This window comes from Ambystoma mexicanum, chromosome 9 (assembly GCF_040938575.1).
Source record: "Ambystoma mexicanum isolate Mex_15411 chromosome 9, UKY_AmexF1_1, whole genome shotgun sequence".
In the NCBI taxonomy this organism is placed as follows: Eukaryota; Metazoa; Chordata; class Amphibia; order Caudata; family Ambystomatidae; genus Ambystoma; species Ambystoma mexicanum.
This window is the reverse complement of record NC_090931.1, coordinates 1,001,355,887-1,001,370,871: the sequence shown is the minus strand read 5'-3', so window position 1 is coordinate 1,001,370,871 and position 14,985 is coordinate 1,001,355,887. Positions and strand designations below refer to the sequence as shown.

Sequence of the window (14,985 nt, the reverse complement as noted above, 5' to 3'; positions counted from 1 at the left end):
TCTGGGTAAGGCGGTACAACAGGATGGTGTGGCTGACAGTGTCAAATGCAGCTGACAGATCTAATAATATCAGGGTCCCCACGCCACCTGAGTCCACTCGCCTGTTCATGTCATCCTGGATGGAAACCAAAACACTCTCAGTACCCCTGCCAGGCCTGAAACCAAATTTGACTTGGTCCAGAAGGTTAGAAGATTCTAGAAATGAAGCGAGCAGAGGGGACACCAGGAATTCCAAATGTTTATAGAGAAAAGGAAGAAGAGAGATGGGACGGAAATTGGACAGAACAGAGGGATCAAGTGAGGGTTTTTTCAGAAAGGAAATGACCCTCGCAGCTTTAAGCTCCAGCGGGACCAGCCCAGATTGACAGGAGTGATTAATGGTGGCAGTAATTGCCCTTGAGGAGCTCGGATGAGAGGTTCTTCATAATATTCAGGGGGGATAGCATCTGAGGGGGAGCAGGATTTGATCCTGTGAATGGGAGCACCAACCATCTCCTCAGAGAACCTCACAAAGGGTGACCAGCTACAGAGATTAACCTGGTCGAGGGGTTCTGAAACATTATCACTAATAGGAGGGGAGGTGGACAAGTTCTCCCGGATAGTGTTAATCTTTGTAACAAAATAGTTAGAAAGAGCATCACATAATTCCTAAGTAGGAGTGATGTTGAGAGTAATATTAGCAATGGAGGAAAGGGATTTGACTGCCGAGAAGAGGGCCTTAGGTTGGCTTATAGCAGACTGGATCTTATTAGTAAAATATGTAGTTTTGGCAGTTTTAATAGCCTGTGAATATGCTGCAGAGCAGATATTATATTGGTCTTTAAAAGTGGAATCATAGGCTTTGAGCCATTTGCGTTCTGCTTGTCTCCGTTTAAGTCGTGCAGCCCTTAGAGGTTCAGTGAAGGTTCAGAAGGGAGTCTACGGGGCTGAATAAGATGTAAGGGAGCAGCCCTATTACCCTCTTCACGGAGTGCCTGAAAGAGTTGGGCAAGAGTAGCAATAGAGGCTGTGTTGCATTTAACAGCAACAGAGGCCGCCATACCATGAATGTCGGCGGTGCGCCAAGAGCATTGCCAAATTTTACTTGCAGGAAGTTTAAGCAGGGGTCTTGCCTTATGAAATATGCAGGACACCAAACAGTGATCGGACCAGAGTACAGGTATTGCAGACTGGAAGGACCATGCATTTTTAGCAGCTAGAATCTGGTCTAGTGTGTTGCCCTGTTTATGCGTGGGTCCTAATACATGTTGATGTGGTTCACTTTCAAAAAAGGTGCTCATGGTCCTAGGCAGGAGACCATGGATTAGAGCCCCTTCTCCAGCATGGGGTCTGGCATGGATTCACATGCTCATGAATATTCCCCGTCGTCAGGCCGGGAATCCTCGGTATAGAAAAAAACAGTATCAGTTTCATTTCTGATCTGTCTTTCTCAATCACTGGTCTCTGGGTCATACTGCCCCCAGCCAATGACTGCCCTCTCCCTAAGCCCCTCCCCTGGCAGCCATCCTCAGATTTTTACCGCACGTTCAAGTGTTGGGAGTCCTCGTGCTTAGCTCTCAAGCTTTTGCTGCGTTTTCGCGCTTTTTTCAGGAGATTTTCTCATTTTTTCGGTTAAGAGCCTCAAGCTCCACCGTTTCTACTTCCGATCAACGGGGATCCGTTTCGGAGTTTTCTACGCCCCTCAAGGGTGAAGATTTCGTCGAGTTACGCTTTTGGAGGATTCCAGAAGTTCCGAGGCCTACCCCGGACATGGCCCAGGAGAAAGGGAGCTTGACGCCCGGGAAGCTATTCAGGACCTCCCCTAGATGCCAGCTTCAGAACGTTTTCAAGGAGGACGAGCATTCGTTATGCCTCTACTGTCTCCATGAGAACAAGACGCACAAGGAAAAGGACTGCGCGTTTTGTGGAAACATGTCGGAGCGGACCATGAAGGATCGCCACCTCCGTCTCGCCAACTGGCTGGAAGGTAAGAGCACGCCAGGCGAGAAGAAGAAGAAGTCCGAGCGGTCTTCTAAGTCCTGTGAGGGTGCTCCGGCGACGGGGGCCCAACAAAAAGCTAAGCACCGCGAGTCCGCGGGCACAGGGAGCGCCGAATGGTCGGGCTCCTTGGCTGCCAGGCAGGGCGCACCCTCCCCGGCGCCATCGACCATGAGCCAACGCTCTGGCTCAGGTAAGAGGAAGTCCGAGAACCCGGCGAAGCTTCTGGAGAAGCCCCGGTCGATCTCGAAGACTCCGGCAGATGGGGAGCGAGGCTCGGACCCTCCCCCGAAGGTGAAGGCCCCGGGCGTACAGAAGGTGACGCTGGCCGTGATTCACCCTGCTAGGACCTCGATTGAGGATGTCGCTGCGGCCCTGGCTCAGCCTGTGGAGGCTACACCAGTGGAGGCGCCCTCAGGTACCAGAGTCTGCCTGCCACCGCGGAGGGGGGAGTCTTTCAGGCCCATCGAGAAGACCCCCAGGAAATCCTCGTTGGAAAAAGGGGGAGGGGGTGGTGGCCGTCGTGGATACGGACACGACCTCTGAAGAGGAGCTCGTCCAAGTCGTGGAGGAGACACAGCCCATCGGGAGGGATCCCGACGAGGGTGACGACGAGGGCGGACGGTGACGCAGACGAGGCTCCTCAAGAGCCCTCGCGCCCGTCTTTTCCGGCGCCGCAGGACACCTCGGCGGCCATTTTGTCAGCCATCCAGTCCTTATGCTCGGAGATAAGGACTAGGTTGCCCCTTCCCCCGACGGAGGAGCCTGAGCCAGACCCGACGGAGGATCCGGAGCCAGCACCTTCGGGGAGCCCTCCGCCTAAGAGGAGGAGGACGCATCTTAGGCCTCCTCTCCCGCCTCTGCGGCCTTCTCTGCCTTCCCCCTGTTCCACTACCCACGGGGATGATACAGGCATGGACACGACTACGACGGGTACGGATGACGACGGGACATGTCCCCCGTCGCCCCCTGCCCGGGCGTCCCCGCCCGACGAGATTGGATCCTTCCATGCAATGATCTCCAGGGCATCCGAGCTCTTCCATCTCTGCCCCGAGGAAAAGGAGGGGCTCCTTTACCAGCGGCGCGAGGCTAAAAGGAAGACGGTCCTCGCCGTACCGCTTCTTGATGACATCTGGGATGAGGGGCTCGCCCTCCTCAAGAACCCTGCCACGGCTCCTGCGAAGAGGGACCGGTACGAGAAGAAGTACCGAGTCCCCGGCGCTGCCCCTTGTGCCGTAGAGCGCAACCTACCCCGAATTCGGTCGTCTCGGTGGCGGCCAAGAAGAAAGCAGGGGGGGCATCGGCCTCGACTTCAACCTCCCCTCCAGACGGCGAGGGTAGGAAACTGGATGCGATGGGACAACGGGTCATCTCATCTGCAGCGACGACCATCAAGGCGGCCAACGCCCTGGCCATCGTAGCCCGCTACGACAGGGAGTTGTGGTTTAAGATCGCCCCTCTGTTGGACTTCCTTCCGGATACCAAGAGGGCTGAGGCCCTGGAAATCTTGCAGGAAGGTGAGATTGCCTCGGACCACGCCATTACGGTGGCTACGGACATCGCCGACACCGGTTTCCGTCAGTTGGGCAACGGCGTTTGCCTAAGACGAGGAGGATGGCTCAGGGCGACGGATTTCCGCCAGGATGTTCAGACCAAGGTTTTGGACATGCCCTTCGATGGGAACAACCTTTTTGGCAAGGCGGTTGATGACTCCCTTCAGGCGATCAAGACGGACACGGAGACGGCCCGTGCACTGGGGGTGCTCCAACAGCGACGGCCGTCCTTTCGGAGCTCCGAGGCAGACAGGGTGCCTCCAAGGGAGCCGGCAGCAGCTCCTCTACTTACCATCAAGCGGCAAGGTCTTCATCGCACGAGGCCTACAGGGGACGCGGCAAGTCAGGTGGATCCCGCCGTCGTCGCTAAGGTGGTCAAGGAGGCAAAGCGGCCTCCAAGCAGGATTGAACCGTCCGTCGGGTCGGGCCCCTGCCAAAGCACCCCGGTGGGAGGCCGGCTGACGAAGTTCGTCGGCGTGTGGGAGTCCATCTCCACCGACCGTTGGGTGCTGGACGCCCTGGCCCTGGGGCACGCCCTCGAGTTCCAGAAGAGGTGCTCCCGCATTCCTCCCGTGGCCAGGAAGGAAAATCACGTCCCTCAACTGCTGTTGGAAGTACGGGCGATGCTCAGGAAAGGTGCCATCGAGTTCGGAGTTTACTCCGGAGTTTACTCAAGATACTTCCTCGTGAGTAAGAAGACAGGAGGATGGCGTCCCATCCTGGACCTGCGACGACTAAACAAATACATCAAGGCACAGAAGTTCCGGATGGTCACCCTCCAGCATGTGCTGGGACAGCTGGGGGAGGGCGATTTCCTGTCGTCGTTGGATTTGGAGGGTGCTTACTTCCACATCCCTATTCTAAAGAGGCACCGAAAGTTCCTCAGGTTCGTGGTCAAAGGGCAGCACTACCAGTTCAAGGCCCTCCCGTTCGGATTAAAATCGGCGCCCAGGGTGTTCACCAAGTGCCTAGCACCAGTGGCAGCGCGGCTGCGCCTGCAGGGGATCCACGTCTACCCCTACCTGGACGACTGGCTCATACGGGCAAGGACAAGGGAGCTTCGCTCACACTGCGAAGTCCGTCCAGCTGCTCACGGACCTGGGGTTCTCCATCAACTTTCCAAAATTCCACCTGGTCCCGTCGCAAGTCGCCCTGTTTCTGGGAGCACAGTTCGATACAGTGGCGCGGCGGGCCTCACCGTCGGAGGAAAGGATAAGGACCATCCTAGGAAAGGTGCAACGTCTACTGGCCACGGACGTGGCCAGAGTGAGGTCTATCAAGTCCCTCCTCGGAATGATGTCCTCCTGCATTTATCTGGTGCCCCATTGCAGACTTCGGATGCGGCCCTTGCAAGAATTGCTCGACGCCCACTGGATCCAGACGATGGGCAGCTTCGAGGACAGGATCTCGCTCGAAAAAACGTTCCGTCAGGCGATACGATGGTGGGGTGTCCGCGCTCCTCTGAAAGCGGGAACAGGCTTCCTAGCCCCGGCCCACCAGGTGACGTAACGACTGATGCCTCCCTGGAAGGTTGGGGAGCGCACACCGGGGGCCTCCACGTGAGAGGCCTTTGGTGCTCGGAGGAGAAGACTCTCCACATCAACATCTTGGAGCTCCGCGCAGTGTTCTGGGCCCTCAGGTCCTTCCTTCCGTCCCTCAAGGGCAAGGTGGTGAAGATCTTCACCGACAACACCACCACGATGTTTTACATTCGGAAGCAGGGCGGAACCAGATCCCCTGCCCTGTCCAAGGAAGCCCAGGATCTGTGGCATTGGGCCATCGCACAAGCGATGTTTCTGGTACCCTTTCATCTGGCAGGGATAAAAAACACCATCGCCGACTCACTCAGCAGGGAGCTGTGCTCGTGCCACGAGTGGGAACTGCGCCAGGATCAAGTGGACCGACTCTTCCGACGATGGGGCGACCCCAGATCGATCTCTTCGCGAACTCCAAGTGCCGGAGGTTCGCCAGCAGGTTTCCCCAACCGAGGAGCATGGGCGATGCTTTCTCGTTCCCCTGGGACGGCCTGTTCCTTTATGCATTCCCGCCGTTGCCGTTGCTACTCCGGCTCGTCAACCAGCTCAAGAGGTCCCGGTGCAGGATGATCCTCGTCGCACCGGTGTGGCCGAGGCAGATCTGGTTCCCGGACCTTCTGGACTTGTCAGCGTCCACACCAGTCAAGTTACCGACGGACGCGGATCTTCTATCCAGAGAAGGAGGCGCCATTCTTCATCACGAACCAGAGTCGCTGAACTTGCATGCCTGGCTCCTGCAGCACTAGAGTTTGGAGGATACGACATCCCGGCCGACTGCAGAGAGGTTCTTGCAAAGGCCAGGGCATCCTCAACTCTCAAGTCCTACGGACACAAATGGAAGAGGTTCTCTGTCTGGTGCCGAGCACAGAAGATTAACCCTCTGCGGATTACGGCCCCTCAAGTATTGCCGTACCTACTGTCTTTGGCCAAGGCTGGCCTATCTCACGCCTCCATCAAGGTACATCTGGCTGCCGTCTCACGTTACACCAGAACTACAGGACGGGCGTCCTTGTGGTCTCATCGTCTGGTGAAGGAATTTATGAAAGGACTGTTCCGATCATTCCCGCCGGTGAAGGCCCCTGCCCCGGCGTGGGAGCTGAACGTGGTACTAACTAGGCTCATGGGGGCCCCATTCGAGCCTATGCATTCAGTGCCGTTGAAGTTTCTGTCGTGGAAGACAGCATTCCTCGTGGCCATCACCTCTGCACGACAAGTGGGAGAGATCCAGGCCCTGTCTTGCAAGCCTCCATACTTGACTTTTCACGACACGAAGGTGGTGCTGAGGACGCACCCTCCTTCATGCCCAAGGTGCCGTCGGACTTCCACCTCAACGAGCCCTTGGTGTTGCCAGTTTTCTTCCCGTCGCCTTCGTCGCCGGCTGAGAGGACTCTGCACTCGCTAGATGTGGCTAGAGCGCTGAAGTTCTACGTGGACCGCACGAAGAGTTTCTGGAAGACATCACAGCTGTTTGTGAACTTTGGACCTGTGAATCAAGGGAAGGCTCTCTCGAAGACTTCCATTTCCAGATGGCTCTCCGGCTGCATCATGCACTGTCACCGGTTGGCAAACCGACCGCTGCCCGGCCGTCCGAGAGCCCATTCGACCAGAGCGATCGCTTCTACTACGGCGTTCCTGTCTGGTGTGCCCCTGCTCGACATCTGCAGGGCTGCTATGTGGAGGTCGACGCACACCTTCACGAGATTCTACTGTGTCGACCGGGATTCCAGGGAGGAGTCCAGAGTCGACCAGGCAGTGCTGCGCAATCTGTTCGCCTAAGGTGAGCCTGGTGAGGAGGTAAGAGTTGCTTAATGTTGAGTTGTTGTAGTGCTTGATATTGAGCCTTGTGCCACCTCCCGTGGTTGTGCATGTGTATACTGCTATGTATTCTTATATTCATGAGCATGTGAATCCATGCCAGACCCCATGCTGGAGAAGGAACAAGTTACTTACCTGTAACTGTTGTTCTCCAGCATGGGTCTGGCATGGATTCACAAGCGAACCCTCCCGCCTACCCCTCTGCGGCTCTTCACTTGGTCATACTGTCACTTCACGTGCTACCAAATCTGAGGATGGCTGCCAGGGGAGGGGCTTAGGGAGAGGGCAGTCATTGGCTGGGGGCAGTATGACCCAGAGACCAGTGATTGGTTAATATTGAGAAAGACAGATCAGAAACGAAACTGATACTGATTTTTTTTCTATACCGAGGATTCCCGGCCTGATGGGGAATATTCATGAGCATGTGAATCCATGCCAGACCCATGCTGGAGAACAACAGTTACAGGTAAGTAACTTGTTCCTTCGCAGGCAGTCATAGCAAAGTTATTGAATTACAGGGACCGACATGTAATTTAGCAGGATGCATGAAGATTTGTGTCTTAAAAAGTGGGCAGTATGCGAATTTTAGTGTTTCCAGACTTCACCCAAGAGGTTCAAAGGAAACGCAAGTCATATGATAAAGGGAGGAAGAGGCTTTGTGATCTCAGGCTAAAATAAATTTTCTTCCCAGCAAAGCTGAATGTTCTGGTGGACGGCTGCTCGCATTTCTTCCAACGCCCAACCGATGTATGGGATTGGCTGGACTCCGAGTACGGGGTGTGAAGGCGTCATGAAGCAAGACACATTTCCTTACCTAAATAAACTAACAATGGTCTGTGTCCGTAAGTTCAACTTAAGTCTGTCTGTGTCCACAATCTAGACTTGCCCTCACAACTAAAGATAAACAACGTGTAGGAATGTCCGCACCAAAAGAAATAATGTTCCAAATAAAGTTCTGAGCTGCTTCCAACTCTTGGCTTACTTTCCTGTTTGCCCTTCCCCAACTTCAAAATAGTTCCAAAAGACATCTGGGTTCCCTTCCCCAGAGGATAACACAGGTCACAAAGTCTTGTGGTTATCTTCCCCCCAAGATGTCAGCTCTCTCAGCTTCAAACCAGCTTCAAAACCCAGTCAATTCAAATCTCTTGGCTTTGAAAAATGGTTGCAGTTCAACCTTGTAACCCTTCGTTCTTGTTGATTGCTATGTTTCTCATTCACTTCAGCAATCCTGTTCCAAAATGCAGTTTATTTACCTTTGCTTTCCTTGGCTTTTTCCAAGCAAGGGTCTCTCGGTCTAGGCGCAGTTGTCGGACCACACAGTCCACCCATTACAGGACACACAACCGATAACCCTTGCCACACTATACTCTTTAGCTTTTCTTCCTAACTGGTTTCTCTTGCTGTACCTGCATTATGAGGTTTCATTCAATTCTGATTCTCCTTGGCAATCTCTTGACTTTTCCACACAGCTCACTATGTGGTGTTTCCACCACCTTGTATTCACAATATTCATAAGTGTTCATCGCTTGCTTTTCACTTTGTTGATAAATGTTCATCAAGTGCTTTTAAGTGCTCATCACTTGCTTTTTCACGTGGTTCAAAATTGCTCAGTTCATAATTGCTCATTGCTTATTTTTCATACTTGGTTTTCATTTTGTTTGTAGTTTGATCATAACTTTCCTTTATTTCGGTATGCAGCATCACTTGCTTTCCATTTTATTTACATTCATTACAATTTGCAATTTTCTCTGTATACAAAACCCCTTGCGCTGGATTCTAAGACCACTTGTCATTCGTTTCAGTTTGCTTGGCATTACCATATGCCCAGTTACAGCCCCAGAAGCGCCCCGGTATGAGTGTTCCCATTATTCCACTCTGCTTTCTGTTGGTAGCTTTGCTCTTCCCTCGCTGACAATACCAGCGGCATGCACTGCTTGGGAGCCTTCAGTGCCCCACAGCTCCAGCTGTGGGCACAAGGTCAAGGAGGTTGCAGGTCACACAACCCTCTCACGGCACGCCAAGACCCCAGTGTCACTTTCTCCCTTCCGCAGCACCCAGTGTCCATCCCGCCGGCCCCTCTCCAGCCTGCTCCCTGTGGCAAGTTCCTCTCTGCCCGCTTTCTCCCAGGCAAGTCCCTCCCATGTAAGTCTCTCTAACTCTGCTGGCGGTCCCACCATTTATGCACCTGGGGCCTGTAAACTGGTTGCAGGTTCAAGTCCTTGCTTTCAATTGCCTGACCATAATTACTCCTATTTGCTGGACATGCCTGACTTTTGTAATGGTACTCCTCTGCAGTCCTCTTCCTTGTCTCAGTACCAGAGTGATGTAAATGAATGGGAGCCTGTACATCTCCTAGTCGCCTCCTCCTCGTCCCAGTACCAAAGTGGTGTGAATGACTGGAATTAAGAGGAAATGATTGGCAATAACCTATAATGGCAGTGTGAGTGGAGGGTGTATTCTTACAATGGAAAGGGGATAACATGTCTCACCAAATTACATCCTGTCCACATTCCCCAAGGTCCCTCCACCCAGGTGATCTACCCTTGCATCTCCGCCCCCAGGGTCGGGATCGAAGAGCAATGGCCCTTCCCTGGCCACCTAAGAGAATCCAGGGGGAGTAGATTGAGGATCCCCTCGGGTTCTTCACAGGGATTAGTGTTGTGGTTGGGCGTGGGAGGAGTGCTGTGTCAAGATCGGGTACGGTAGCCATGCCCCGCCCTACAAGGAGCCCAAAGCTGGGACCATCCTTCAGTAGAATCTGAATTGGCACAGATGGAACTTTGGTGATGGAGGAACTGGCTCATCAGAGCCCTGGCCATGACCCAGCGCAGGAGGCAAACAGTGTCGAGATTGGGAGCCCAGAGGGGCAAGGGAACAAAAGTTGAAGACCACTAATGTGAGTTTTGGTCATAATTGTCCATGTTGGTTTCATGGTTAGTTAATGGGTCTGTGTAAAAGGTTTATCTTGGTGCTGCCCAATCCTGTGGATGGTATGAGCTGATGATAATTTGCTCAGGGACTGAACTCTGAGTGGGGAACGGGGGAATGTTTATGTGGGGCCGTATTCACAGGGTGGCGGTTGACCTGGGTTGGATGGATAAACCAGCCTACCGTGTTCTACCCTCACCCCGTCGCCTGGCCAATTGGTCGGATATAGGGGTGGGCGGGACCCCAATATGAGGTAAGGTTGGATGAACCTGGTGGGGGGTTCCGTCCTGTGTTGGGGGATGTGGGTGCGGGGGGGAGGAAGAGGGGAAGGGTGGGTTGCAGGTTTTAGTTCTTTGGTTTGCCCTTGTCTACATAATGGGGGTGTGGGGGATATTTGACATGCTGGGTTGGGTGCGAAAGATTGACAGTGACTGGTTGGAATGGCCAGGCTGAGGATGATTAGCTGGAATGTGCTGGGGATGAAAGTCATCCAGAGAGGGAAGATTTGCTCCTATCATTTGGCACAGCATGGATATGGCAATCTTGCTAGAAACAGATTTGGATGTGCAAATGTTGCAGGGGGTGCAGAGTAGGTAGAAGGGAGTGGTGATTGGCACTACCTTCTCTACTTATGCTAGAGGGGTACTGGTGGGGATAAGGGATGCTGCATCGGTGAAGGTGTTACAGATGTTTGTGGATGAAGAAGGGAGCTATGTGGTGATTGTGGGGGAGATACTGGCCACCTCAATGTTTCTTTTGGGAACCTATGCCCAGAACATGGCCCAAGCAGAGTTCCCCAACAACATGCAGGATGTACTGGTGGGTTTTCGGAATGCTTGGACTCTGTGGGTGGGGGGATTTCAATTGTGTGATTGATGACATGTCAGATGTTGCTAGTATTGCGATCCAGCAGATGGGCACGGCAACCAAGACCGTGGCAAGGGTATTGGAAGACCTTCATCTTAAGGATGCCTGAAGGGTGGTCCATGGGAGGGAGTCTAGTTAATCTTACTTCTCCTCGGTGCATGGGTCCTATTCACGGATTTGTGGGGGAGGAGAAAATTGCCTTGATGGCCGCAATGGAAAACCTGGACAAGTCATTATCTGACCATTCGCCCATAGTGGTAGAACTGGGGCAAAAGGATGTTGGCCAGCTCATTCCCATGTGCAGGTTTGACACCCAGATATTAGAGGATGGTGGGTTTCGGACATCAATGCAAGATAGTATTTGTTAGTTTGTGGATGTTAATTGGGGTTTGGCATGGAGGTCTACTGAGTAGAAAGCGATGAAGATGTTCTTGAGAGGGTTGTGTATGTCCACAAGGATGGGGGTCTTCAGGATCCTCAGTCAAGAGGTGAATCTTGATTTGAAGGTTGCACGACTCGACCAGGACGGGCTAGAGAGAAAGTGCAGGCTGATGTGTTGCATGATGCAAAGGGGGAGCTTAGCGTAGCGAGGGAACATTTGGATGTTAACTATTCTGCATATGTGTCCCAACAGCATTCCAGGGGAGACAAGTGGGTAAATTGCTGGACTGGCTGGTCAGGAGGGAAGATGGGGTCAGGAGGTGCGAGGACCGGGGACCGGATGAGACGCTGACTACGGATAATATGGGGATTTGCACTGCATTTTGGGACTTTTATGCTACGTTGTATTGGGAAAAGTGAGGATTTGATACCTACTGGGCAAGGCAGTGGTTGAGAGACGCTGACTTACAACACTCGATAAGCACCAGAGGGAACAGCTGGTGGGTGACATTGATGTGCAAGAAATGATGCGATTAACTCTCTATTGAGGGGGAAGACACCGGGGATAGACTGGATACCGATGTAGATTTATAGGGAATACAGTGATATTCTGTCTTCAAAGCTACTCAAGGTTTTGTTGGAGGCCAAATCGAGGGGAGGATTTTCGGAATCCCTGCTGGAAGCTCTGATAACGCTGCCTAACGAAGGACAGAACCCTGCTGAGTGTGTGTCCTACCGTCCCTTGTCTATGATAAACGTGGACGTTAAAATTATGTGTAAGATCCTGGCAGGTTGGTTGACGCCGTTTATGCAGGCCTTGGTCCACCCCCCCCCCCCCAGAAGAGATTTATCCCAGAGAGATCCACAATTAATAACTTGCAGCGATTTCTCTTGATACTCGATAAGTACAGGCATCCAGAGGAGAGTCTAGCAGTGGTCAGCTTGGACTCTTTATAAGGCCTTTGACTTGGCTTCATGGGTATTCCAATGGCTGCTGTTGGAAACAATGGGTCTAGGGGCCGTCTTTGAGTGGGTGAAGTTGTTATATGTCGGCTCTTCCTCCAGGGTTCGGGTGAATGGGGTGGTTTCCACCACTTCGAAGGGGCGGTAGAGGTGCATGACAGGGATGCCCACTATCCCTGTTAATATTTGCATTTGTCATTGAGCCCTTGTGGAGAATGTATAGGCTCTGACATGAACATTCAGTCCTGATACTTGGGGTGGGGAGGGGCTAGCCACTGTATATCTATGTATGATGATGATGATGTGTTATACATCAGTTATCTGCAGATAAACCTCAGTTGGGCTATGGCACCAGTATAGGAGTTTGGCCAGTTATCAGAACTGGTGGTCAATAAGTCCAAGTCGGTGGTGTATGCGTTGCCAACTGAAACAAGCAGGGATTTAGCCCATTTTGGAATGGAACTGTCGACTGCGGGCTTTCCGTAACTGGGAATAAAGGTGAGTGTGGACTGGGAGTGGGTGTTCTCCCAGAATGTTGGGATATTGCTTATGGCATTCCAGGGTCTCACAGGCTTCTGGATGAAGTTCCCTATATCTTTGCTGGAGCGGATGGCCTTGGCAAAAATTATTATGCTACCAAGGTTGTTGTGCGGCTTACAGGCAATGCAAATGGTTTTAGGTAATGCATGTTTGTTTGCTGCACGCCACCCTTAATAGGATACTTTGGAAGGGGGGGGGGGGCGGGGATTGTTCTGGGCACACTTCAATTGCCGGCAGGCAGAAGGGGGATTGGGGCACCTGATTTTAGGGCATATTACTCGGCATTGCAGCACACGGACTGGTTTGCACAACCTCATTAGGACCGTAACACGATCTGGATAGCGAAGGAGTCGGAACCACACAGATTGTTAAAACTACTTACGGGCAGGAATGGGAGCTTCTAAGTATTCTTATCCCTGTGCGTACTATCATTAGATTTTGGGGGAGGGCCACCGTCTGTGAGGGACTGCTGGCTACACCTCTGAACTGCAGCAGTGACGGTTGGGGAGGAGATTGCTCGGCCGGAGAGGTGGGGGAATCCTCGGTCTGTATGTGGGGGACAGGGCAATCACGTACGCCGAATTCAAGAGTGCTCATCCCCTGGTTCATATGAGTTTCTTAGAATTTGCCACGCTGATAACTGGAGTGAGAATGGCTTGTGGGTGGGGGAGCGGGGTGTTCCCATAGAAACCACGTATTCATGGGATGAATGTGACCCCTCATGCACCTGGTTGGGGGGGAGGGGGGAAGAGTGTCTCGGAATTGTATGCAGCCAACCGGGAAGAATGTGACACATCAGCGGCGTTGCTTCATTCTAACCTGTGAGAGCCACTCACAGATGTTGAATGGATGAGAGTAATTGACAATGCGAAACAGGTCTCCAGGAATGCTACTTTTCAATGGATACAGTACAGGATAGTACGGAGGGCTTATATCACATCGGAGAAGGTGGCCAAGATGAAGATGGAGGTGGGGGTGGACCAAGTGTGCTGGAGATGTAAAAAAGAGGTTGGGACCTTGCTACACATGTGGTGGGAGTGTGAGTGTGAGTGGGTGGAGGAATTTTTGGATGCCATCTGCTCAAAGTTGTCTAAATTGATTGGGGTACGGGTCCAATTCACGATTGAACACTGCTTGCTGGGGTTATTGCCCACATGGGAGGGTAGGAGACGGAAGGCACTGGCTAGAGCTCTGCCATTGTGTCTACTGTTGGCCAGGAGGGCGATGGCTAAGGCCTGGAAGGTACAGGTGGGTCCCAAGATGGGTGACTGGCGTAAGGCATTTCGAAAGTGGGTACGATCTGAAACGGATGCGAGTGCTCGGGTACGAGTGGAGGAAGGATTGGAGGTACAATGCACCAAATGGCACGACATCTAGGATAAAATAGAGTTAAACTCAGACTTGCATCCCCCCTGAAGGGACGAGTAAATTAGGATGTTGAGACTACGGTGTTGCCTTCAAAAAGTGGGATTGAGCATGACAAGGTCTTGGGAAGCTCGGGACAGGGAGACGACAAGACTACTCCAAGCTCTTGCTTGGCAGGTGAAACGGTCTTTACTGGCAGGTTGGGATTTAAAATGGTATACGCATTGTGTGACAAATGCTTGTTTGTTTCTGAAAACTCAAACAAAATAAAATCTTTAAGTTAAAAAAAAAACCGATGGAGTGGCGAGAGTGGGCACTGGTTAAGGGTTATTTTTTAGTGACCAGATTTGATTATTATCAACAGTAGGTACTTTATATTAGAAGCATTTTAATTGAAAGAGTCGTTCTTTCACGTGTTAACGCCTAACCAAAGAGGACGTCTTCACTGTCCACGCTAAAAGCATGAATTCATAGTTTGCAGTGTTACATTAACTTTGTCTCTTTGTTTTAAAGATCATTAGCACATCAGTGATCCTGTTTTGCAGTATACTGATGTCAAGCATATCCTTGATGTGCATGAGCCGGACGTCACTGGATGGAAATTACCAGGTTCTGGATCAATCTTCACGCAACGGCAGCATTCAAGGTGACGAACCAGAAAGGGCGATTACTCAGGACCATCCACCAATACCAAGTACTTTACCATCACGAACAGAAAGAGGTAAAGTAGATAATCAATTGTTGAACTTAGGCTAAGATGAAAGTCTTTTGTTCTGATTCTTATTAATGCAGACAGGTTGGTGAACGTCGTTATATATGTCTGCAAATACATTTCACATTTCTGTGCATGTATGTCTACACCAGGGATTGTAGTTATATCATCTTTATTTCCCTTCAATTTATGACCCAGTGTTAAGACAGCCTATACCTGGGGTTGTTTATAAGGGTAGTATAACATTTTATATTTATTTCTGAGCTTTCATATTAAGAATAAATGATCTTCATGAAATATTTTTGGTGTGACCTTTTTAAATGCCCCTGCTGTCTTTAACTGGTTTGCA

The 14,985-nt window shown here is 51.8% G+C and overlaps 1 protein-coding gene across 6 annotated transcripts in view; it reads left to right on the top strand.

Annotated features, from left to right (window-relative positions):
• GPR155 (G protein-coupled receptor 155) overlaps window positions 1-14,985 on the top strand; it is a 1,263,615-nt gene that overhangs the window by 880,280 nt on the left and 368,350 nt on the right. For all 6 annotated transcript variants that reach the window (XM_069616249.1, XM_069616248.1, XM_069616250.1 and 3 more), the window contains one exon: window positions 14,438-14,645. In XM_069616249.1, coding sequence (XP_069472350.1) covers window positions 14,438-14,645 — 208 coding nt within the window. The remainder of the gene's footprint in view (window positions 1-14,437; window positions 14,646-14,985) is intronic.